This window comes from Astatotilapia calliptera, chromosome 11, assembly GCF_964374335.1.
Source record: "Astatotilapia calliptera chromosome 11, fAstCal68.1, whole genome shotgun sequence".
Taxonomy (NCBI): Eukaryota; Metazoa; Chordata; class Actinopteri; order Cichliformes; family Cichlidae; genus Astatotilapia; species Astatotilapia calliptera.
Window position 1 is genome coordinate 36,511,137 of NC_137432.1, and position 26,992 is coordinate 36,538,128.

At 40.0% G+C, this 26,992-nt stretch overlaps 1 protein-coding gene and 1 long non-coding RNA gene across 5 annotated transcripts; one reads left to right on the plus strand and one right to left on the minus strand.

Moving 5' to 3' along the window:
- Nucleotides 1–554: 554 nt before the first annotated feature.
- On the plus strand, nucleotides 555–12,116 carry lta (lymphotoxin alpha (TNF superfamily, member 1)). 2 transcript variants are annotated; one of them, XM_026183359.2, is made up of 5 exons: nucleotides 555–910; nucleotides 6,015–6,138; nucleotides 7,656–7,737; nucleotides 7,827–7,880; nucleotides 10,890–11,353. In XM_026183359.2, exons 1-5 carry the CDS (start codon nucleotides 702–704, stop codon nucleotides 11,210–11,212), a joined length of 792 nt encoding a protein of 263 aa, XP_026039144.2. In that variant the 5' UTR covers nucleotides 555–701; the 3' UTR covers nucleotides 11,213–11,353. The 2 variants fall into 2 exon arrangements, with proteins under 2 accessions (XP_026039144.2, XP_026039145.2); XM_026183360.2 differs by lacking the exon at nucleotides 555–910 and adding an exon at nucleotides 4,273–4,459 and having other exon boundaries at nucleotides 10,890–12,116.
- LOC145431974 (uncharacterized) lies at nucleotides 5,733–25,403 on the minus strand. Of its 3 annotated transcripts, none has more exons than XR_013912311.1 (3): nucleotides 25,334–25,403; nucleotides 6,004–6,112; nucleotides 5,733–5,876 (listed from the first exon to the last, which is right to left on the minus strand). It is a non-coding gene; the product is annotated as an uncharacterized LOC145431974 (long non-coding RNA). The 3 variants fall into 3 exon arrangements; XR_013912313.1 differs by lacking the exon at nucleotides 25,334–25,403 and adding an exon at nucleotides 14,811–14,843; XR_013912312.1 differs by lacking the exon at nucleotides 25,334–25,403 and adding an exon at nucleotides 7,838–8,159.
- Between the last annotated feature and the right edge of the window lie 1,589 nt (nucleotides 25,404–26,992).

Sequence of the window (26,992 nt, forward strand, 5' to 3'; positions counted from 1 at the left end):
ACTTTTTCTTTAGCAAAACAGAATCTTTCCAAAACCAAGTCTGAGCGAGCACAAACATGACAGTTTGTCACAAGAAGCCATACTTTGCTGCAAAGCAAGTGAAGAATGTTCTCAGTGAGCCAGTTTGTATACTTCAGAATATTTGCTCATCATGGTAATAGAAACTTATCAAATTCAAACACATAGTGGCTGAAACATCAGAGCACATGAACAGAAACTACCGACCCTCATTTATGGCCACAAGCTGTGGTAAGACTAAGATCACTGACACAAGCAGTGCAAAGGAAAGTCTTTCCACAAGCGTCTGAGCTCAGCCTTAGAGAGAGTAATATAAAAAGGGGAAATTATAAAACTTCAAAAAGATTCAAAAACCACACACAAAAACCAATCTCTACAGGCAGATTTTTAATAACTTTCAAGTCGGGGAACTCACTGAAAAGAGTGGAGTCTCCCCAAAAACTCTGACATAAAATAATAATAATAATCATTTAAAATACTCTTACATTGGGGATTGTAATGGAAGCCTCATTTTGCTATGTAGGGCTTAGGTCTTAATACAACTCAAAAACGCATGTTATATAACTATACACCACTTAGAGAAAGATGAGGATTGGTCTTTAGAGAGGCCTCAGAGAGCTCTGGTTGAGTTAGTTTGAGCATCTGACTAAGTTTCTCCTTTGCTGCCTTTTAGGTGTCAAACTATGAGGCGACCTTGGGAAGGACCCAGAGATGAGCAGTTCTGCCTCTTGGTTGGCTTGGTTGGTGCCACTGGTGCCTTCCTCAAACGAGCTGGAGAAGCATATGATGGAAAGGGAGAAAAATCTGCATCAGACAGGGATGCATTGAAAGGTCCCTCCCTGGTCGGATGCAAATCAACACGTATTCCAAAGAAGGACTTCAGCAGCCTGAGGTAGTCAGTCATTTAAGTACCCATCTGCTGCAAAGAAACAGTGCAGGAGTGCGACTCTACCTTTGGGTGGTACTTATTTGATTTCTCTTGGGATAGTTTTATGAAACAGTTTATGCCTGCCTTGGAAAACATCCACAGGTTTCAGTGCAAGAAATAACACCAAACTGACAGTGACCTGCATGCAATTTTTAAATATCCTAAAATTGAGGCAGCTAAATATAAAGAGCAAAATGAGAAACCTTGGATGAATTTTGAAAACATCATTGGGCCTCCAAAAAGGAACCCAGACTTTGGTTAAGCTGCAGAAGAAGAAGTAATGTTGTGTGAGACACTAGATGAGCAACAATAATAGATTAAAAAAACAACAACTTTACAGCCCAATAAAATGAGTTGTTGGGCTGGACCAGAAAACTATACTATCATTATCTATAAATAACACATCTTAATGTTCTCTCAGTTTTCTTTTAATATACAGAAGCACATTTTGGAGAAAAAAACATCATGAGTCATCTTCATGTCTCAGTTTTTCCACAGCCTGTGCCAATCTACAGCGATAAATGAAAGCAAACAAGTGGCACAGATTCTTGACTAAAGCTAGTGTCATCTCACCGCTTTCTTATGTTTGTTCATAAGTAAACTGCAAAAATGAAAAATGATTAAAAAAACAAACATGCTTTCACTTATTTCCTGTTATGTGTATACTATTACAAATATATACTTACAATAAAAATGAGCTGTTTTATTTAAGAAAAACTGACATATTCCAGGTAATGAAGTCTGAATATTTCTTTTTTTTAATTTAACCTTTATTTATACAGGTAGTCCCACTGAGACTCATGGTCTCACTTAAAAGAGAGACCTGTTTCAGACAAACATATTATAATTGTTAAATAAAAAACAATAAAATAACTATCTAATGTTTACACCCATCATATCAAAAACAAGGACAAGTTCATGTCATTTGTCTTTTAACGTCTGCAAGAGAAATCTTAATACCCCGGGATAAACAGAGTCCAACAGAGGGAGAGAATGAGCAGGGTTTTCATGGAAATGATATCACTGTGATCAAGTAGGGGTAAAACGATGTTAGCAACAAGCTTTTTCCTTGCAGTGAAAGAGAAACACAATCAGTTTTGGAAAATGAACTCCAACGTCAGCCTCTTTAACCTGCTAAAGTTTCTTTAACTGGTAGTCAATATGTGGCTTAAAGATTATTATCAATCACAATACCCAAGTACTTCCGCCACCCTCCTATTTAAATAAGGAGCAACATGACCTTGTTTTTTGTGCATTTAAAATTAGTCTGAGCTGACACAGCTGTGACTGTTACTATCAAAGCTAGCTGTGTGAGCACAACAATAAATGATTGTATCATATGCGTAAAAAATTAATGGATGGATTTACATTTTATCCCAAGTCATTAGCATAAATAGCGGCACTCCATTAGTTGCATTTAAAAAACTAGAAAAGAGACCATAGAACTGCACATGGTACTGGTCTATGGCATTGGTCTATGGCATTGGTCTATGGCATTGGTCTATGGTACTGGTCTATGGCATTGGTCTATGACATTGGTCTATGGCATTGGTCTATGGCATTGGTCTATGGCATTGGTCTATGGTACTGGTCTATGGCATTGGTCTATGGCATTGGTCTATGGTACTGGTCTATGGCATTGGTCTATGGTACTGGTCTATGGCATTGGTCTATGGCATTGGTCTATGACATTGGTCTATGGCATTGGTCTATGGTATTGGTCTATGGCATTGGTCTATGGCATTGGTCTATGGCATTGGTCTATGGCATTGGTCTATGACATTGGTCTATGGCATTGGTCTATGGCATTGGTCTATGGCATTGGTCTATGGTACTGGTCTATGGCATTGGTCTATGGCATTGGTCTATGGCATTGGTCTATGGTATTGGTCTAATTGGCCAAGCAGTTGGGTGGCAGCCAAAAACACAGACTTCAGACTCACCTTAACACAGTTTTTAATACATGTGGTTCTTCATGTTATCAATGAGAGATGATATCTTTAGTATGGCCACAGAAATTGATGAAAAAACTGTCTTACAAGATGCCTGAAGGAGTTTAAAATGGTTGTTTGAAATGGAAAATGAGTTGCCCAGGCCAAGTGTTTGAAAAAGAAAGGATTCCTTTGAACTCATGCAAAGAAGTAACAGTAAGAACGAATACAGAATACACGTATACACGTATACACGAATACATGTCAAGTGGATTTATGTTGTATACTTGTATTACAAAGAAAAGACCAGACAACGCCCCCCCGAGCAAGTGTATGGTATCAACAGGGTCTCTTTTAAATTTTTTTTTTTTTACAGGACAAGCTCTCTAGCAGAAGTTCTTGGACAAGCATTTGTGTGCCATAACTAGTTAAGGAGTAAGAGGAAGGGGAAGTGAAAAAAGTAGAAATACCACAAACAACAAAGAAAGCAAAAAGCAAAAAGTAACCTGGAGCGCAGGGAAAACAAAAGTCTGTCTCATGAAAATATGCAGTTATGGCATTTCTTGCATGGAGGGGGGGTGAAAAGAAGGCAACAGAAGAGAAGTGCTCAGTGCATCATGGGAAGTCCCCCAGCAGTGAGAGGCTGCAGCAGCATAATGAGCACTAGGCTCAGAGTCATGTGATTAGCTGTATCAAAGTGAAAGTTTGAGGCCTGATGTTAAAAGTAGCGGGCAATCGATTCCTTTTTCAACATACAGGAAAACGTAAAAATAACACGTTGGCCTTCTAATCTGCAGTCAGTTATCTTCAACACGTGAGCCACCGAATGGCCCGATGCAGCTATATATTTCCCGCGCTTTTATCTACAAGCTGCAATTATAAATGCATGAATAACTCTCACTCTCACCCTCTGAATAGCCTTAGATCTAAATTCAGGCTACATTCAAGCTGATTAGTTGTGATTAAAATAGACTCTGTAGAGTGACACAACGTGGCCGCAACTCATCAACAAGGAACCTGTATAGCGTGCTTTATTGCACACGCACTGTATTTCCTCATCACACATCAGGTCAGTTAAGAAGAAGAAAAAAAAGCCCCTGTCATTTGTTTGGGTGTTAGAAAAGGGTGACTTTGACCTATAAACGTGGGAAATCACAAACCACCCACAACACACATGAATGTGTCAGCGAGGGGCCGCACCACTGGAACGACGCTTATCTTTACATCTTTTACGGCATTTTGCACCTTTTTACTCGTCTGTTTTGTAAATATATGTTTCTCTTACTCTAAAGTCATTGTGCATTGGAAATGCATGAAACTGCATGTAATTTTGGTTTTTAGGTTTTATTCAGTTTCACACCAGGCTGTATGAGCTGGTTTGTAGCTCTGTGCTGTTCACCGCCCCACCACCTACACCACAGCCTCCTTCCTCCCATCTCTCAAACTACTCTATAAAAAGAAAAAAAACTCCATCTAATCTTCACTACAAGCTCATGTAACAGGGAAAACCCTGACAACCTGACATGTCTTTGAGAGACAAGCACCACATGAATTTGGACAGTGAGAGTGCAACACACACTAGGTGAGTCAAGATTGATTTAGATCCTATTGTATATATTGTCTTAAATTCCTGTGATTTCTTTGTGAATGTTTTCATTCAGAGGTCTGTGGTTGAGCTCAGTGCTGCCGCTGTGATGCTTACATGACAGAATATAGAAAGTTTTTACAGAAAAGGGAAGGCGTGTTCGGGGATACGATTTTTCAGCTTTCACACAGAACTGTGTAGAGCGTAGTAATGTAAAGAGCCCAATAATATGTCCCTTTGTTTATTTTTCGGATTTTGTAGTGATTTAATGACACTTTTTGACTAATTCCCCCCCAGAAAATGAATTGCTATCCATATCGATTTTAGAATTCAGATTAAAGAGACAAAATCGTGAGCGAATTGCAGACTGAGTGGTTGAACCAGTGTTTTCACTGTCTAACCCAGGCACAAGTGCAACTATGTGAAGCCTGCTGTGCATCCTCACTGGAATGTAAATTAAACCATAGCAATGTGCATTGGACGCACAGTTCAGGGTCAGTGGCATTTTTTGCAATCACTGAGTGGTTTCTGTCTATGTCATTACAAATAAACAAGCAGACCACAAAATGTTGAACCATAGAAACCCTGTGTACCGGACAAAAAAACTCCCACTGAGGTAAAATCCCAGACAAGCAGCAGCATGGTTAGGTTAACCATAACACGGCAAGTGCAAAGCAGCCATTCTAGGAGCCATGTAAATGATTTCTGTGGGGTCTGGTTTAAATGTGTGTGCTTGTGGTCACAGGATTATTGAGGCCAGTTCTTCTTTGAGTCATGTTAACATGTCACATTGACTTCATCAGGGCAAGAATTCAGTGACTTCTCTTAGAAAGTTGTCATTTCATAAGACAGCGAAAGTGAGAACTTACTTGCAACTCATCTCACTGTCTGGCTTTGCACTCTGACCTAATGGAAGAGGTGGAGGTGTACAAGTCCCAAAAGCACAATAGGTGAAGCACGCTGAAGAAAAAATGCGCTCTTTCTGCAGAAATATACTGCGATAGTTGCTCAAGTGACCCTCCCAGACCCCACTCACCCCTAAAGGGTCGCAATTTAAAATTAAAGAGGTCATGACATCACAAATGAGAGGATATATTGTTGAATACTAGGTAATAAAACTTTCTTGGAGCTTTAACAATGGTATATTTGTTCTCAGTGTCTACTAGAGTGGCTTTGCATGATTCACTGTTCAAAATAATCCTTCTAGTATATTAACATTTAAAAGATGCGGATATGATATCAAGAAAACTTTGTAATAAAAGTAAAAAGGTTATTTTTGATCCTGATGTTTATTTAACTAGGAAATGGAAGTCTTGATTTTTTTTTATTTGAGGGTCCTGGGTCAAAGTGGAGCTCTGCATGCTCCGCCACCTTTGAGGCCTCAGTGACAGAGCCAAGAGATGAAGAAAGAAACCTGTGAAACAGAATATTTAGAGCAGTCAAAATCTTGATTAACTGGTGTTAACTTATGCCAGAAGATATACTAATTAAAGTCATTCTCTCAAATGAAAGGCCGATTTGTTAAATGGTTTTGTGCGTACTTGTCTGACAGAATGGAGGATCAGCCAAGGTCGTCTTATAGGCACCTGCTGCTGCAGGCTTGGTGCTGTCTCCTCACCGTGGCCATGGTGATTATGGCTGTACATCTCGCTACAATGAATCAGAAGCCAGCAGAGGTCAGTATGCCTGCCACAAACACAGATTTCACTGAGATTCATGTTGACTGCTAGCGGGGTCATATCTTAGTTTGCATCAAGAACGCACTTGTAAAAGCACATGCTTTGCTGCTTGTAATTTGTGTAAATACCATATTTATTACGGTAAAGTAAATAAAATGAGCCCCACATCTACCCTTATCGGTTTATTCAAAGACATTAAGTCAGCTCTAGATACCCAGTTTGTGCCTCTAGATGGCAGCAACACCATGAGTTCCTCTTGCTTGCTCAACAAAAGGAAGAATGCTTTAAGCTCTTGGGTTCTTTTAATTTCTTTTTTCTTCTTCTAAAAAACATCCCCAGAATTAGAAAATAAGGCCAACAACATCTGCCTCGCAATTACAGGGCCATTAGTCACTCTTTGTTTCTAGGTGGAAGTGAAAACCTTCATCTTTGATGATTTTGTCAGATAGCACTCTCATGGGAACACAGAAACTCATTGTGTTTGAAAAGTCTCTCCAGTGTCTGTTAAACATGGCAACTATAAAATAGAGCCTTTAGAGAAGTGGAGCTGTTGCAGACTGAAACTGAGAATTTCTCTATGTGCATCCATCCATCCATTCTCTTACGCTTATCCTTATCGGGGTTGGGGCAGAAATGTTTCGTCACTCATCCAAGCGACTTCAGTCTCAGCTGACTGCAGGTTTCCCCAGCCTTTAAACAGTATATTTTCATAATAACCACTACCATTAAAATGCAGGTTCTCATGGCCACCTATCCGTGGCCATGAGAACAACATACAGAGTGTTGGGGAATGACTGCGATCACAGTATTTGAAGACGGTGAAAGATGTATCCTTCCTCATGGGTACATCTTTCACCTTCTATAATACTTTGATTTTAGTCATTCCCCAATTCTGTGAACTCTGTAAAAACTTTTCTGGGATTTCCTTAAGTGGAGTATTGATCGTGCATAAACACAAACAATTCCTATGACTTCATGTTCAAAACATTTTCAGGATATTGACTGAAAACGAAGCAGGCTGTAATTTCCTTTAATTCCAGTTTGTACTGCAAGAGCACATCCTTATTTACAATAGTGGAAAAGGTAAAGGCTAAAGGGAAATGTGAGTACTTGAAAAACAATATAAGACAAACAGCCAGGAACAGTACAAAAGATGGATATAGCTTCACTGACATCATCTATTAGATTCAGAAGTCTTGAGTTTTGAAACCTCTGGAGGATTTTTTTCACCATATTGGTTACAAATAAGTCAGATTTGACCAGGAAGGCTGGGTCTCACTGTGAAGCCGCTTGTTCAGTGCTTAACAGCGGATGACTGCCACGTTGTTAGCCAACAAGCATACTGAAATGAGAGATTGAGCTCACAAACTGAGGAGTAACTTGTGTATAGAGGTCAGCTCACAGATTTCTATAGAAATTGAAGTCTTTTTGCAACCACAAATATCTATGGTGACCTTCTTAAAGAAAGGAGGTTTACGGCACACTTGTTGAGCATGTTTTGATTTTTCCTCAAGGTTGGAGTCCCTACACCAGAGACCATCAACTCAACTCATTCAGGTCGCATACAAAGGCAGACTCAGGAACCTTTTAAGTCAGGTAAATATCATTTGTCACATTTATCATGGACAATCACATAATCGTAAGACTGAAAATGTCATAATCCTTTAAATTATTTTGCATTTCAGGAAGCTCTCACCCATTCATCCAGATTTCCCACCATAATGGACGTCTGTCTGTAGGTGAGCTCACGTCTTTTCATGTGGGAAGTTGGCATGCTCTGACAATCATGAGTTTCATGAGAAAACCGTATCCCTTGTTCTTACTATGTCTTTTTACACCAACTTTTAATGATCACACAGACAAATCTTAACTCTGCTACACATCCAAAGAGACAACTCTCACTTGTTACTGATCTCGTATCACGATGATGCCTGCCATGCATAAAAACTACTGTTAAACTGGACGCCTACAGATGCTGAGTGCAACGAGCTCAGACATGTCAGTAGCAGCTGAAAGTCATTCTGAAAAACGTGGGCAGCCTTCAAATGAGGCGCACGAGGACACGGCGGGTTGAGGGGGAGGGGTGTGAACAAACAAGTAAATAACAAAATAACACCTAATTTGAATATTTCAACCAACCTGGGGTTAACTAACTGAGTCTGTTTAGACTCTGTGAAAGAAAAGAAAAAAAGGTACAACTTTCTACAAATTCTATATGAAGGCACATGTTCTCAAATACTTAGAACTTAGACAGGAAACTGATATACTGCTGTGTTTCTCTGTGTTTTATCTCTAATCTAAAGTGGATGGGTGATAAAAGCTGACGTCATGTTTCAGTTAACCAGTCTGACAGTGGATGGATTTATTAGTATTTCCTTTTTTAATACACTGCAGGTACAAGTTTATTTCCCCTCCAAAGTGTTTTCATGTGTTACTACATTAACAGTCTGATAGGAATCCCTTTACGACAAGAGCAGGCCATATCTGTTATTAAAACCACTAAGTCAAGAATACACCAGCTCCGGTGTGGGTGAGGAGGAAAGAAGCCAAACGCAGGAACGGCATTGGGAATCTGGTCATGTTCGGATCCTGCTGTGATCTAAAGTTGTGCAAAGCTTGGAACAGAGATGCGACTTTAAAGACGCCTCGTTTTCTCAACGCCACGCTGTATATGAAAGATGGATGTGGCCCCTGTGAAGCTGGGTTGAGGTATTTTTGCATTGGCTTCACTTTTCAAACTCAGAGGCTACTTCCATCTTTTATATACAGATTATGGGTTAGGTAAAGACCCCTCTTGGGATTAACATGGTTATTTCTTCACACGTTACCCCTTTTTGTTGGGGTTTACCTTCCACATTGAAGAGATCGTTTTATTTAATCTCTTTGTCAGTTGCATCAACATTATTTTGTGAGCAGTTTTCTTCTTCTTTTTCAAGATAGCATTAATATGCAGTGTGACCATCTACAAAATGCTAGGTTGGACTGATTATTTCACATTATCTATTTGACATTTGAGATGTCATCAGTACAGGTATATTGTGACACGTTTAGTTGTGAGGTTAATGTGCTCTTTAGTTTATAGTTTTGACAACAGGCAGAAGTGAAGATGTTACTTTTTTTCAGATCCCATTGTGGTCTGGCAACGGCACAAAGAGACATATTATATTTCATTTTCTGTCCCACGGTTCCCTTTATAATTCACTTTGGTCTTATAGCTGTGGAGAAGTTACTGGCTACATTTGGAGAAGGTATTTTTTATGCCAGCGGTAGAACAGATTAAAACCATGAGGTTTATTGTGTTGAAGAGATAAAAGTTATCATACTTATCCTGCTGACGAATAACTATTACATCTACGTTTTAAAAGTTCACCACATCCACAAAGAAATCCTCTGCACGGGTTAAACCGTTGAGAAACACAGAGCCGTGCAGCCTCATTATGTTTCCAATCTCATTTACTGTTTTCCTCCCACTATGCAGCAGTTTTCCTGTGTGAAGTGGGTTTCTAAAACCACAAGAAACCCGAAGCAGCTCTGTAATGTGGGCTGCACCGACTTAACGTATAATTACAGCCCACAGCAGCAGATTTCACAAGTTCGTCAGGTGGTATGTTGCAGGAAAATTAGACACTAATTGGAAGATCAGCTTTGTTTACCTGGTGTATTTATTCAGCTGTGATTATGGGGCCCACTGATCTGAAGCAGAGAGGAAAAAGCACTTCCTTTCAGGAAATTCAAGAAAAAAAGACACTTTTTGTTAGTCATTAAAAAAAACAAGTCGGTTGGAGAGTTTCCTCCATTTCCTCTTTCATGTGGTTTTCTTCACTTCAGTTGACAGATTAATAAGGCATGGGTTGCACACCCACCGGCATTCAGCGTGTCAATGTTGAGCGCTAAAATATTCATTTATTAATAGTTATTATTATCCCTGACTCGGGTATTCACCCGATTCTTTTCTGTACGCTCAAAGAAAACGTGTGTAAAGTGGAAAAACCAGCATTCAATTACCGTAATAACGCTTATACCGATTTACTGTCAGATATCATTCTATATTTCACATTTAAACGTACTGAACTGATTTAGACAACAAAGGTTAACCCAGCTTGCCTCCGTCTTCTGTTTTGTTTCCCTCTGTGGAAAACTGGTCAAGCACAGAAGATTAGATATTAATCTGAGATATTTCACTGCAGTCCACAAGCTATAATTAACCTTCAAAGCTTCAAAGAAAACTTTCCCACATACAGTGAGAAACTACTCCACTGTGAGGTCTGAGTCAACAGCTACCAGTCTCTGTGTTCTCATCACCGGATCCGAGAGACATTTGGAAGAAACTCCAGCAAAAGTTGACATTTTCCCGTCTGCCTAATCAAAGATGTAAATTAGAGAGTAATTAACAATGATGCAGTATTTATCGATGCTGCTGAACATCAGCTGCAGCGCTACCATCAAAAATATCAGATATGAAGCGCAATGGTGCATCCATTGAACTGGACATCACGTGCTAAAGTTTCTGAATTTTTCTTACTTTTCTGGAGCCCCTTACCCTCCCCCCCCACATACTGAGAAGGATAATGGTGTATACGTTAACTCACTTGATCCACCCTTCCCCTGTGGCCTCAAATCACACCTGACGTGAACATTTGGGTTGATTACACAAAACAACAACAAGAAAAAAAGGTTAAAAATCAATTATTAAAAATGAATTTAAAGTAACTGAGTGATTAAAGAAACGTTCTCCATATTTCCTACAGATTCTGTTTCGAAACAAAATCGAAACAAAACCCTTACCCTGTGTGGAACGTCCATCATCGTCCAGGAAAACGGGACCTACTTCTTTTACGCCCAGGTGACCTTCAGGGAAGATTCACGGGAGAGACGTGTGCTTGTGGAAAGAACTGGCTTTCATGATAAGAAAACTAAGACACTGGCTAAGGGCATCTACCCGGCCTCATCAGAGAACTCAGTGTGGTTGGCCAAGATTGTCAAACTTAGACCGTTGGACAGTGTCAACATAAACATAACAGGTGAAATTCTAAATGACGATACCTACTGGGGTGTCATCAAGCTTCAATAGAACTGGAGGTCTGGTTGGACTGGTATGTTACTTGTGGCCCTAAATAAACAAGTTAGAATAAAAGCAAACTGGATTTTTGAGCTAGATATTTAAATTGGAAATATTCTGCTCATCTCCAGCTGCATATTTTTATTCTTGGACTCACGTTTTTAAACAATGTTTATTTTTTATTTTGTAAATTATTTGTTTTAGCCATTTAGCGCCATTCACTTCTGTCCAATAATAAGTAGTTTGTGAGCGCCCTCTGCTGCACCACCATCTGAACTGCAGACAGTTTATGTACAGCGATAGGAAGATTCCCTCTGTCACCCCTGATATGCTCATATTAGGAATGACTGCCTTATATCACGTCACACTGACCCCCAATAGAATGTAATATACGGAATAATTATACATATTCTGACCTCATTTTTTTAAAAACACTGGTAATGTTTAACATGTTTAAACTATATATAAATATATATAAAAGGAAAAGGAATGGGTCCCCTTTAACTCTCACAATATAAAAAAATACTGCAAGGATTTGATCATGGTCTACAATTATTAAAGACTCTGTGGCTAACATGGAACACTACAATAAAGAAAAAAATCTCCATTATGCAGGTTTTAATATAGACTTTACTAACTGGCACCTCGTACTCTTGATAGGCCACATCTTCATAGTAAATAAAGGTCAAACAATCGTATACTGCATCAGTCCAACCTGAACAGAGTTTTAAAAATGCCAGCTGGTTCTGAGTTGTTTTTGAATTTTTAGGCCGACATGAATGTAAACTGTGAAAGTCATTGGAATAATTATGTTCCTTTTCACTGTTATGTGCTTCTGTAATTTATGTAATTGAGTATTCTATTTTGGTTGTTGAATTCTGCATATAGACGTTTAATAAAGATTATTGTAAACCAACCTGATGCACTTTTTATTTGCACGTTGCACTGCTGACTGGCCACACGGTGGTGCCACTTCCCACCTAATCAAAGGCAGCATGAAGCCTTCGCACACCACAGCATCGTCTGTTCGGATGATCGTACACATCCTGCTATGACATTTCATTCAATGAAAAATGCTTAACACAGACCACAAATGCATTCTGAGAAACCTCAGAAGTGACATTAAAAAACATAAAACACGGCGCTGTTCATCTTTCGGGCCTGACATTAGTTCTACTCACAGGTATTCAACCGCTGTGATATTTACTTGTGTGTGTGCTGAGCAACAGCACAGGAAGCCACATATTTGGTGCAACCGTTACACTGCTTCCCCTTTACAACACCCTCAGACACCTTTGAGTTCACAGCACCCTCTGACCAGCTTCCCCTGAGGCAGTTTAGCTCATCTTAATATCATTTTTAGAATTAGAATGTAAAAATCATGAAGCTAGTCATACGTGAATGTGTAAGTTTCACCCTTAATGTACTGGGACTGAAACTTAATAGAGCTCAGAGGCCGGAGTACATTACCCTCCGGGTCATCCACACACGTGTGTTGTTAATAATCGTGACTTCTGAGGGCCAAAGAAGTATATTGGTAGATATTTGTTATATTCCTCCTAGATCCTAAAAGTGCAATATCATGAAATAAAAAGTAATTAGATAACATGTTAATTTAATTCTGAGATTTCAAGGTTTTACTGTTTATTTCAGTTCAATTTTAAATGAAAATCATCAAATACATATCATTAAACACACAGCAGTTAGCGCTGTTGCCTCAAAGCAAAAAGGCCCAGAGTTCCTCTGTTTGTTATTTTTAAGAAAGTCTGTTTTTGTACATTGTGGAATAATAGCCCGACCGAGCTATTATACATCATTTTGTGAGAGTGCATATACATTTAAGCTCATTAAATAATGGAAGCTCTGTTGACATACACTATTTTCCTGTCATGGTTTCTACTAAGCATTTCTCGCTCCTGTTTTGTTTGTCTCTGTAGAAAACTGGTCAGGCATAAATATAGGATGTAATGCTGACACTTCTCTGCAGTCCACAAGCTACACACTAATAAACTCCTAAACAATGAGGCTTGAAAGAAACTTTAAACACATAGTAGTCGGTAACTTCTCTGAAACTGCGAGGCCAAAGTCGGCAAGCTTGAGCTCCACGGATGAGACACGCTGGAGAATTTTGAAATACAATGAGTCTCTGTGTTCCCATCACCGGATCAAAGTGACATTTGGGAAAAAACTCCAGCAAAAGTTGACATTTTAACTTCCGCCCAATCAGAGCTGTAAATTAGAGAGTGAATAGCAGCCTCATAAAAAGCAGGGTGTAAATATTGATGTTATTGAACTGGCTCTAAAAAAGTCTCTCCTGCAGTTCTACCAGGCCTGATGCAACACAAATAAAGTACAATGAATGCCACATCTATTTTAATCGAAGCAGCACCGGACAGACTCGGCTGTGGGAAAACTAGAAAAAAATGACATCAGTTTGCTTTTTTAATAACAGTTACCAATCAGGTGGCAACCTCTGGGTATGAAAAACAAAGCCATCACACAAGTGCCGAGAGCTACATTTGCTCTAATGGTCATTGGAGGCGGACTCCAACCCCCACAGACTACACATAAAAGAAGAATGTAGGCACTGTCATGTCACCAGCTGGTTTTATGACAAATTCCGACCCTCACATGTGAATATTGCAGTGGAAATTGAGAGTAATTCAACCAGGAAACATTTTTTTCTTTAACTTCATTGGACAACGTTTGTTGTAGAATTCACCAATTATGGTCATTTGTAGCCTTAATCTTCTGTCGATGGCTGACACCCGGTGTGGTCTTCTGCTTCTGTAGCCCGCCTGCTTCACAGTCTCATGTGTTATGTGTTCAGAGATGCTCGTGTCCGTACTTTGGTTTAAGAAGCGGTTATTTTAGTTACTGTTCCCTCCCTCTCAGCTCGAAGCAATTTGGCCATTCTCATCTAACCCAGGCATCAACAAAGCATTTTCACTCTGAGACCTGCGGCTCACTGGATATTTTCTGTCTTTCAGACCATTCTGTAAACCCTGGAGATGGTTGGTGTGGGAAAATCCCAGTGGATCAGCAGTTTCTGAAACACTCTGATCAGCCTGTCTGACACTAACAAAAGTGCCACGGTCAAAACCACTTAAATGTGCTCAGTTTGAACTTCACCAGGTTCACATGACTACATGGTTAAATGCAAAGTTCAACCGTTCAACAGCAGGGTGGACGGGTGTACCAAATAAAGTGGCATATGCCTGTTGACTAAGACTAATAAAATACCAGAGTTTGGGCGCTGCTATAGCAGATGATCAAAGGTCACTGCAGGCACCTGGGTTTGAGTCCACTCTGGACCATTTCCTGTGTGTTACCCCAAACTCTCTCTCTCTGCTTTCCTGTCTTTTCTAAATAATAATTCTCTAAATAATGAATGAATGTACAGCATTTCACTGCAGTGTTATGGCGTCATCATCCACATATATCACAGACGTTCCCCAGGCTCTGACTCTACTGTTCAGGAACACACTCACTATGGGAGTGTAGCAATGACACCTGCTCAACAAGTTAATATTCACTTGAAAATGACAGTATCCACCTTATTACATCTTTAACACTGACTTCAGTCAACAAAGAAAAAAAATCCCTTCACCTTATCAGTGTTAACACCGCCCGCCTCTGGGTTTGGACAGAGGCTGTAACATGACATCATGTCTAACAGGTATCTCAGCTGTAATGTTGTCACGCTTTCTTACGACACTGGCTCCTTTGTTCTCTTCAGCCTTTGTTTATGGGGCTTGTCATTTGTATTAGCTGATTAGTCAGGCCTCTAATGGCATTTCGTGGCCCACAAAGAAACAGGAGCACTCCTGCCTGAGTGTGGAAAAGGGGAGCACGTAAAGTGTCTAGTTTCAACACAAGAGTGAGATTAGATCTAAGAAAACAAGTGGAGCTTCTAAGAACTCTCATTAAGAATTCGGGAAGCTGCTGATGGGGCACATTTTTTCTTGTTGTCCTGAGAATTTTCAGCACTTTATGGTAAAGGGTCAAGTTATATTTTTTTCTGAGCTTATAAACAATGCTTCTTAATATAAAGGGCGTCTAAAAATCACCGTGAGAGTTTTTTCTGTTTGACATTTTAGATTTATAGATTTGACACCCACTACGAGTTCAGGTCTCGTCACCTAGTGGCAAAAGCATGTGACGATGCTCAACCACAGAACTGAGATAAAACGATGCTGTGTGTATACGATCCCGCGTGCATGTGTGTGTTTCTATATTACCTTCCCTTTTGTGTTTGTGTTGTTCTGAGCAGCCAAAGTCCACCTACACAGACCACCTGAAGACTTATTGTCTACTCAGCCCACAATGACACATTAAAAGTATCCAGACTGATGTGTATGACATCTACACAAGCTTATCTCCACTCATTCTTCCTGTCTGATATTGGCATGCACCATCAGATTGGATGAGAAGCGTCTTCAGGTTTTCTCTCAGATGTTCTGTGAGGTGCTCAGATCACTAATGGAAAACCAGAAACTTTTGCATTTACCGTTCAGTTCAGATCAGTGTAGTGCCGAAAGGCGAACCATCTGGAGAAAGATTTCTTTAAGAACCTCTCTGCATGTGGCCACGGCTATCACTAAATTTACCCCTCACAGCATGAAGATACCACCACCGCTCTCCTCTGGAGGGACTGCATCAGCAGGGTACAGGTTGCTGGGATTTAACAGATACAGAGTTTGAAATTCTGCCCAGAGAGGGCAGTTTTTGCAACATGACATCAGAGAAAACCCATTAAACACAGAGAGTCCTTTAGATGTTGCTTGGCAAACCAGATAAATACTCCTTTTACTCAGAGCTGCTACTCTTTAGCTGCTCCAAGATGAAAGCATGATTTATAGAGTGCTGCTCAGGTACTCTCACCTCTGTAGGAGAGTTCTTAAAGCCTTAAGATGAATATCGGGCTCTTGGTCGCATCCCCGAACAAGGCCTTCCTGCTCAGTTACTCAGTTTCACTGCGAAATCCAAATCTAGGAAAAGTCGGGTGGCACCAAATTTCTTCCAGTTCACATTTATTGAGGTCACTGCCCTCCTGCGAGCACTCGGTGCCGTAACAAACTACAAAGAGTTCCTTGAACGTCATAGCTCAATATTTGTCCCAACATGCAGTATGAAATACATGGTCATGCCCAGTTAATTTAATCTGCCACAGATCGACTTTAATCAAGTTCTCGAGACACATTTGACAAATTAAAAGGAAAAGGAACAGGATGCACCTGCCCACCGTCTGGAGACTCAGCAAAAGCCTGAAATAGGAGATAGTTTTAGTGCCAATATGAACATTTGTCGCAGTGCTTCACACAACTGCAGTCAGCTCAGAAACAGTACGTCCATGTCTGTTCTAACAGTGCATGCCAATACACAAACTCACTCTAACAATACAACTACAGTCCGTACATCAGGAGTGGGTGTTCTTTTTTCCTATAAACTTTTTCGATCCACAGTAGAAGTGGGCTGTGAGGCTAACGTTTCTGACAATAGGAAAATATTATACAGACGATATAATGTTAACGTGATTTCGCTTCCTTCATTCAGCTGTCTGTACCTGTAAAAAAGTGAAGTGGCTGAGACAGTCAGCCCACAGCGTCCCAACATGACAACTTTAATGCATTGCCATCAGGCCAAAAATACCAAAAGGAGCACAAATGCCAGTAATCCCAGTTACAGGGATCACCGCTCCCATTACAGTGGTTTGTAGATGTCACCTGCCCCCTTAAAGTGGACAGCTTTTCATTGTTACAGTACAAGAGGAAGTCTTCACAATACAGCTAACCAAATATAGCCATCTCATCGAAGAAACTGATGATGCAATAATTGAGCCGTCTGCGTGGCCTAAAGGGGACTGGTGCACTCACACAGTGTTGCAGTACATCTGTACAGCAGTGTTTGGCCTCTAACAGGAAGCTTTCGACCTTTAGCTGCTTGTACCTGGGGCCTCATTTGTAGCCTAAGTGGATGATCTAAGCAGAATACACGCAAAAGTGGCTATTTATAAAAGCGCTGTTTGATTTAGAGATGATCGCACAGGCTGAACTTGTCTTGCAGTTCATCAGTTCATAAGAAAGAAAGAAAGAAAGAAAAAGATCCTGTGGAGTTTTCTTATTATTGTTTCCTTCATTTCAGTGAAACCCGTCATGAGGTCAGAGAATTTACACAGGAGAAGACGGTACCGTCGTGACTACTCCTACATTATTGATGTTAGTCTGCCGGGTTTAAGCTACAGTTTAGGATAAGCTCATCTTGCTTCACCACGTGAGTTCTCTCTCTGCTTTATTCTGCGGGCTGATGTAATCACAACACTATTATGTTGAGAAAGCTGCAGTTAAATAAGAAAAAAACCAATAAAGCTGAATTGTTACTCCTCCCTCTGAATACATTTATTAGAAGTTTCAACTTGCCTGAAGTCAAATTAGTAATGTAATTGAAATTCTTTGTATTAAAACTGGAAATTAAATCCACAAATAAATTACACACAATCACATCACACTCAGTTTACCCTCACTTCTATGTCTCCCCACATGCTTTGGAATAGATTCTAAGGTCTTGCTGCTGATGCTAAGGCTCTCCATGGCCTCTCTCCGGGTTATGTATCTGACCTAGTTGCATGTAAGTGGGTACGAAGCCTGAGATCCACAGTCAGAGGCCTGTTTTCTAATAACTAAAGCAAAGCTTTTCTGTCAGAGGCCCAAAGCTACAAAATCAACTGCCTTAGGCTATCAGGTCAGCAGAGTCAGTGACCTCTCATAAATATGCTTTAACCAGCTGATTGATTTTATTTATCTGACTTTACACGGGATAGAAACACAAACAAACAACAACAAGACCTTGAAGGCCTGAAGCCAGATCTACAATTCTTCCACAACTTTTAATCCAGCTTGAGTTGAGACCTCTTTATTATTTATTTTACCTTAAATTAAAAGAGAACAATGACTTCCCTGTTATTTGTCATAAGAGCCTTTATTAAGAAATCTGAATGCAGAACAATGGTTCCAGGACTTAAATTTGACCAATCTCCTGTTCACGTCCAGACACACCCTGCTGCTGCTGCTGCTTGTTTTTTCTCTTCAGTATCTGATCTGCTTGTTTTCATGTGAAAGAGCTTTGTTTTGAAAAGTGCTCTTTCTTCTTCATGCTTTTGGATCCTCTATGTTGTCATCGGTCATTTTAGCCTTGAATTACAGTTCATCCATCAGCCATCATTGAGATGTTGTTTCTTCATAACAGTCATATTTGTTATTTGGCTCTTGTTGCTACAACCAAAGCATGTTGTAATTATGAACTGTTGTATCATATTTTTAGATCAAGGAGGAAGGAAATGTACACTAATGCATTATCACCTTGTCACACCACCCCTAATGACAGCATCGGTAGTTTACTATGACTAGTTAAAAATACTACAGATGATAAAGCTACGAGCAGTAAGCCGTAGTATTTTAGGCTCAAGAATGATTATTAACCTTTTCCACAGAGTTTAAACACTGACTGTAAGGACTATTAAAAATAGCACCGCACACAGTGGTGAGGTGACTGTTTTTTAAGCCATCCGGTCCTGTTGATTCCTCTCACACATATTACTAAAAACGGCCCGTACCTGCTGTGGTCACACTTTTAGCCTGTACGAGGAAAGAGGTCACAGTGTACATCTTCAGGCTCCTCCCGAGGGAAGTCCTGTGTTTCAGATCCCCTACACAGTTTATCAGCTCTGTATTGCTCATCCACTGGGGTAATTTACTTCCTTTTAAGGTTCATCTTTGTGTTTTTCATACCTTCGCATAAGGTTTCCCACGGTGTTTCACTCTTGTCTTCCTCATAAGATAATGGGTTTTTTTGTGCTGTATTTCTAAAAGTCAACTTCCTTCTGTTAACAGTTTTCATTCTTCTTGGTGATGAGTGACATTATGTGACATATTGTAGGGAAAGTGTAAAAAAGAACCACAGGATAGGATAGGATATGTATTCACCGGGTGATTAGTCAAGCCATCCGAGTGTGCCATCAGAAAACGATTAAATGTCTTACTGTAGACACTAAATTTGATATATACATATATATATATACATATATATATATATGTATATATATATATATATATATGTATGTATATATATATATATATATAGAGCTGGATAGCGTAGTGGTTAAACTACACGCCTTTGGAACAGAGGATCGCAAGTTCGATTCCTGCCTGGGGCGTCTGTATCCAGTAAGGGTCCTAAGGCTAGACCCCCTATGCTAAGCAAGCCTACCGCAGACATGAGCGAGACAGATAAATATGAAGGCATGCCGGCTCGGACGTCGCCCGGATCAACAAGGTCCGCGTCAGGTGTTGAGGAACCAGGGCACCCTGACGAAAAGTGGGCTACTGGAACAAGAAGGCATCGGTGGGCAAGGAGAAGAGCGCAGTCCTGGGAACAGCTAAGATACTGCGCAGGACCCTCAAGCTCCCAGGCCTCTGGTAGAGGACCCGAGCTTGAAGGATAAACCGCCCGCAGGGGCGTGCTGGGTGTTTTTTTTTTTTATATATATATATATACATATATATATATACATATATATATATATATATATACATATATATAATATATATAATATATATAATATATATATATATATATATATATATATATATATATATATATATATATATATATATATACATTATGTGTGCTTTCACCATTGTGATTTTAAATCTATAAAAAGATAAAGTCAAAAGTAAACGGCCTGGATGTTTTCTGAAGTAGACACCTACAGCTGCCTTGGCCAGTGTAAAGTGTCAGTTTTTGGGGGGGTTGTCCTGCCTCTAGGCTCCATGTTGCATTAATGTTATTCTTAATCTGAAGTCTACAAGGTGAAAAAACAACAGACAAAGAAAATTTTCTGTTTTTGTCCCAGAAGTTCCCCATTCTGCTGAGTTTGCGAACATCCTGTTTTGTTAAACCTAAGCTTTTTACTACATTCACACAAGAAATTAAATCTTCAGCTCACCCTTAAAGAGGACCTTTTAAATATTGTTTTAATGACAGGTGCTTATATAAGACAAGTTTAAAATAATTAGGTCAGAATATGTACAAATGCTCAAGGACCCACTCACATCCTGGGCCACCTGACCTCAGGAATTCGCATGATAAGGTGGGGCCAGGTTTCACAATGAACTCACCCGAAACTCTGGCTGATTGGGACCCACACCCAGTTTCACACCTTGCTCAGGTGATTAGAGGATCATCAGGGGGTCCTTTTGTCCCTCTGTGGGGGGAAACTCCCACTAGGTTTATATCTGGGACTCTCCACCATTTGACCTTAGAACTGAAGAAGCTTCTCGGATGAGATGTGAAACGTCTTCAAGCAACTTAAAGAAGTCCAGACGCTTTTCTTTGCAAGCTCCTTTGACTAAGTGCTCACTTATTTTCTACATTAACCCATGTATGTAACACCACGCAGAGGGGATATCGCCAATATGGTCATCTTAGGACACGTAGGGGCTGAGGACCAGTGAGCAATCAGCTGGCAATCACAGGCCGTACGGGAAAAGTGTGTATTCCTCGATCAGTTTGTGAGTGAGTCTCCTCCTTTGTTGCCACAGACACCAGCAGTTTGCAGACGGCGACTACAATACTCGCAAAGCACCAAGCGCAAAACCTTGCAACAAAATGGAAAATGTTCACCTCCAAGTAAGAAATTATACCACACTGGTCTAACCAACGCATTTCAAAAGGCACAACTTTTACTTTGTATTCTCCCATTCCTGGTAATACTTTTTCCGTTAAACACTCTTTCCGAGTTTCACTACAGCTCAGACAGAAATTTCTTCCCGTGCAAACTATGGGCCACTGAAGGATTCTGTTGGTGACCAAAAAAGTCACAAGGAAATATATGGTGCTGCACCCAACCAGCTGACCTCGTTCACCTGGCAAGCAGCAGCAACAACTTGCCAGCTAGTAGGAGAATACACATTTTCCCCTTTGACACTTGTTGCCAAGTCGGTAACAGCTCGCCAGCAGGAGGTGAACTCAGCAAAATTCTCACAAAAGTGAGTACACCCCTCACACTTTTGTAAATATTCTGTTATATCATTTCATGGGACAGCACTGAGGATATGACACTTTGATACGATGTAAAGTAGTAAGTGTACAACTTGTACAACTGTGTAGATTTGCTGTCACCTCTAAATAAGTCAACACACAGCCATTATGCCTAAACTGCTGGCAACAAAAGTGAGCACACCCCTAAGTGAAAATGTCCAAACTGTGCTCGACTAGCCATTTTCCCTCCCGGTGTCATGTGACTCATTAGTGTTACAAGGCCTCAAGTGTGTTGAATATGGTGTTATTGCTCTCACACTCTCTCATATTGGTCACTGGAAGTCTAACATGGCACATAATGGGAAAGAATTCTCTAAGATAAGATAAGATAAGATAGAACTTTATTAATCCCTCGGGTGGGTTCCTCTGGGAAATTCGACTTCCAAAAAAAGCACAGCACCGACCAAAGTTACAGTTACAGAACTGTTATATATACACACACACACATATATAAATACAGAGACAAATATAAATAAAATATACAAAGGGGATAAATAGAATAAATAGGAATAAAAAATAAAAATACAAGTGAATTGCACATTTCAAGTGTTGAGTCTATTGCACTGTTGACTATTTACAAAAAGTATTGCACAAGGTATTGTACAGTGAGGTGCAGAGGCACTACAGCTTAGTTGTTCCCCCCTCCTTTGTCCTCCTGTTTCCCCTCCCTCTCCCCTCCAGAGAGGAGTTAAACAGGAAACTGAAAAAAGGAATTGTTACTCTACATAAAGATGGCCTAGGCTATAAGAATATACCCAGCACCCTGAAACTGAGCTGCAGCAGTTTCAGGGTGCATACATACAGGACAGGACAGGTTCCACTCAAAACAACCCTCGCCATGGTGGACCAAAGAAGTTGGTCCACCATGGCAAAGAGCACATCAAGAGTGTGTGGTGGCAACCAGGTGGGGAGTACAAAGACAGGTGTGTCTTGCCTACAGTCAAGCATGGTGGTGGGATGTCATTTTTGGGGGCTGCATGAGTGCTGCTGGTACTGGGGAGCTACAGTTAACCATGAATGCCAACATGTACTGTGACACACTGAAGCAGAGCATGATCGTGTACTTAAACTGTATCTTGGCTGATGTCGCTAATGTGTCTATATTAACGGCAGTGCTGATTTTGTCTTTGTGTGTTAAAGATTTCCAATCAGTGAAACATGGAAACCTGCATTTTGATTCCGCCCGGTCTCTGTTTCACAGCGTGTGGCTATAATTGCCTGTGATTCCCTTCAAAGGTTATCTGAAAAGGACAGCTCTCTTTTGTTGTTTGTTTTTTGAACTCAATTTCCGATGACCAATGACACTAAAAGGTACTTTTTATTTTTTCTTTGCTAATTTTCAACCTTTGGAATACGCACTCAGTGACATGACGAGGACATTCACCCAAATTGGCCAACTTTCCACCACAGTATGACCTTTGATCCCTAAGAGGTACATCTATTTGGTGGACTCAAGTATGTAAGTGAAAAAGGCCACTTCCTAATATGTCATTTACACTTCCTGTTTAATGCACGCCACCAATACGGCATGTAATGATGTGATTTTTCATGCAATAATACAAAGAGGAGGGAAATGTTTCCTTTAACAGATATTCCCCACAGTCACTCACCTGACTCCAAATCATGTTGATGAGATAAATATACACTGTTTGTTTTGCTCGATTGTGGCACTAATCACATGTTTATCCTCATGTTCAATCAGCTGTCTGTCAAGTGATGGTGTAACTGTATCAGGGGTAAAGGCTGGACCTGCACATTTACAAAGTCAAACTCCATGTTACTTTACAGCAAGTGTGGGAGGAAACCTCTGACAAAAAAAATTTAATTTATGCAATGCAGGAATTGATGGCCCAGAGATTACAGAAGTAAATGCGAAACTGGGAAAGCCTACATGCTCTGGTAGACATAAAAGGTCAAAGAGTATAAAATTTACTGTCAGTACTGTATGTCTTAGTCACCCTCCTTACTCATAGCAAGTAAACCTAAACAAATTCAAAGTGAAACCGCCTCTGGAAAGATTTTCTTTGCAGCTGAAACACAAATCTCTCTGCAGAGATGCTCATCTGTGCGCCATCATAATGATACTAATTTGAGTCTAAAGCTGCACTCTGTGCAGTGAATAACAAAATCAAAGTGTTTGAATAATGACCTTGTCAGCTGGCAATAGAAACAAACAAGACGATACACATCTACCAGGAGTAAGGGCATCTGCTTTTCGTGCAAACAGTCAGTCGCAGCAAGCTTTTAAGCTACAAAACAGTTAATAAAGTTTATTTCAGAAAAGATTATTTCCCAGTAAATTTTTATAACGATACTAAAGTCACAATGGTTCCTAAACTTTGGGGTTGGCCCCACTGATGGGGACTTTCTCTCCCCACAGCAGGTGGAGAAAACATGGACTGAAACTAAGCAGTATAACCTGAGGGGGCTTTACTGACTTCTACTGATGAAGATCTTGTTAACCATCATTTCACATGGACATGCTTGAAATAACTACTGAGCAGCATTCGGTGCTTTACAGAAACAGATAACACACACACTCACACACGATACAATCATGTGTACATCACACACACAAACATCATGTTGTGAATTTAAACTGAAAGATAAAAAAAATAAAAGAAGCTGGTTTATCAATTAAAATGGGGGCAAAGTCAAGTTAAATGTAAAGAACAGTTCAGCAGCTAAAAAGGGAAAAGTCTTTGGCACAAATAAAAGAGCTAAATTGCCTTCTGTTGTGATTCGGCACCGTACAAATGAAATTAAACTGAACCCTTAAATTAAAAGTGTAAATTAAAATATTTTTAACAAGAAGCTATTCTGCTTTTTTTTTTTTTTTAAATCACATGAATAGTAAAACTGTGTTTTTATTACATTTAAGAAATTTTGGAAGTAAGTTTTTTTTTTTTTTTTAATGTTTGTGTGGAACGATTATAGAGTGCAGCAAAAATAGCTATTGGCATGTTTAGGCCGATGCTGACCAGTCACTGCAGAATTCAGCAGAATGTGTAGAAATAACTAAGAAACAGCTTTATGATCCAAATGTATGTAGTTATTTAGGGGTTTTTAGATTGAATTTATTTAGAAATTGATTTTCACTACCTCGACACTTAAAATTTCCCACCCGGAGCTCCTTTTTCCAGGTAAATTATGATCTCCATTATGAATGCTTCCCATCTGATCTAATCACTGGATTGTTTAAATGTGTGAGAATGATTTTCTAGAAGCTCAGCAGATAAACATGATGGTGGGTTACTCCACAGACCATTATGAGAACAGTCATGAGTCATTTTTCTGTTGGATCTGGAGTCGGGACACAAAGAGCTACAATAAACGGAAGCCAAGAACTGGAGGATAGAGCAGAACGACAAAGGGACATCCTGAAAGATAAGGTGCAACACTCAAGCTGAGTGCTCCTTCACTACTCTGCTGAGAGAGAAGCCTCAGGCTCGTAGTGTCACAGTGGCGACACCCATCTTATATATACGGTCTACGCTCTCATCTCTAACCCTCGGCTGCAGTGCAGCAAAACACCAGTTTAAAGAAAAACTGGTTGTGCGCTGATAACCATGGTGTTACTCAAGAGTTGCACACAGGTATTCTTATGATTGGGTGACACTACTGACACAACCACAAAAACAAGAGAACCCTGCCACAGAGTCTGCTGCACACTGTTTCACACGCCGTCCAACCCAGACACTGTGGTAAAGGTGCTTTCAGAACATGCCTCTGACTGGCTGAAGTACGACGCCACGTGTGGCGTCTTGCAAATGGACAGGGACAGAGTTTCGAAGGCACATATGTGTGTCAAACAGAATGAAAACAGCGTAGATAAAAATCAACTAAACTTTCCCTTTCAGTGTGATCTCAATGTCAAAACAACGTAGAACCACGCAAATGCCAAAGAAGGTTACTCTGGAACGCTGCACCACAACTAAACCTTTTTTTCCAAAGATAATTTGCTGATAGAGTTTATAGTGGTCTTGTAGCAGTTTCAGTCACTCTTGCACACTTCACCCATTATGGAACTCTTACCTTTAGTTCCAAGAAACTGAAGACGCTGTGCCTATCTCAGGCTCCTCCAGTCTGCAAAATAGCACAGACTAAACAGAATGATAAGGGCACAAAGAGATTCAGTCACAACCAGCAAGCAAGCACAACCAGGGCGCACTTTCAGTATATTTGACCAGATTCATATGCTGAGTTCTTTTTTCATTTCAATAATTTAGGCTTTTACACTTTCTTGTGACATAAAGAAGCCCTACAGGAAATTTGTAAGTTGTAATCTTGACTTCCACAAAGTGAAAAACATAATAATAATAATAAAATACATCCAGCGGTTGCATTTCTCCTCTAATATTGTTGCTTCTTGAGGTAGAAACTGTGGTCATCTTGGAAAGTCTTTTGAAAATTCAAGTGGTTAATGGGATTTTTTTCATATTATTTGTTGTAAATGGACAAACATGCACATTTTGGTGCTTGCATCCACTTTTAAAAGATTGTTAGAGTAATACCCCCACAAGACTGAGGAGGGAAAGTTTAGCTGCAAAGAGTGAAACCTGATAAAACTAGACTTTTTTTAAAAAAAGAGGAAGAAATTCTCAGTTCTCTAGTGCAGCCAGTAAAGGTCATATCTCCTCCTCCTCAGCAGTACCAGCACATGTTAAATGCAAAACTGTTCAGTGCTTCATAAACGTAAACAAATCAGCATGAATGAAGTCATGTAGGTGATTACATCAGCCAGCAGGTATGACCAGGTGGAGTTTCCATAACCTGTCCTGCTACATGTGCTTCCGGTGACGCGTTTCTCTTGTTTTCTTCTGGTTATTAATCATTTTAAATGAAAACCTTTTCAAATTATTCACGTAAAATCACATTTAAGGCTTGAAATTGACCCTCAGAGACACAAATAGCACATGTAGGCTTAATACGCCTTTAAGCGCATTCCATAGTTAAAGTTTGGTAAGTATAAACACAATATACTCACCACATGGTTAAGTTCTGTGCATGTAGTTAAAGACAACCAGACAAGCACTAACAAGTCAGATTACCATGAGAATAATTTCGAGGTAGAACTGAAAGTGAGCATGCCCAGTACGTCAGTACAGGAGCCAAACCACAACAAAGCTTTCTAGGTGCAAGTTGAAGCAGGAAGTCATTCTAATACACACTTTGCAACTGACACACAGGTACGGCAAATATCTGGGTCGCCTTTCACTGTGAAACAGGTCTGATGAGCCTGTGGGGTTTGAATGTTTCCCTGTGTGCCCTCAATGTGGCAACATAATAGAATTTCCCTCCTCACAGGAATGATACAATCCCTTAAAAATACAAAGGATCTTTCTCTGATGTAAGCAAGCAAGGAATTTATTTATGTAGCACATTTCGTCATATAGTTTCAAAGTGAGATTAGTGAGATGGTAATGGCCTGATTTTAAGGCCACTGGAAGTGGAAATGTATCCAGTAAAGTCTGAAAGATTTGAACACACACACACATACTGACACAATGTTTGCACAAACCAGCTTCTTTTAAGCTTCGTTGTCTCGGTGGTATTTCTTCCACTACACCCGGCTCATTTATTTCTTATCATTTACTTAAATTGATGTGACCCCTGAGTCAGCTTGCTTCATGGATATGGCTGAATAACGTTAAGCTTAAGATAACCAACAAATCCTGTCTGTTATGCGGAAGA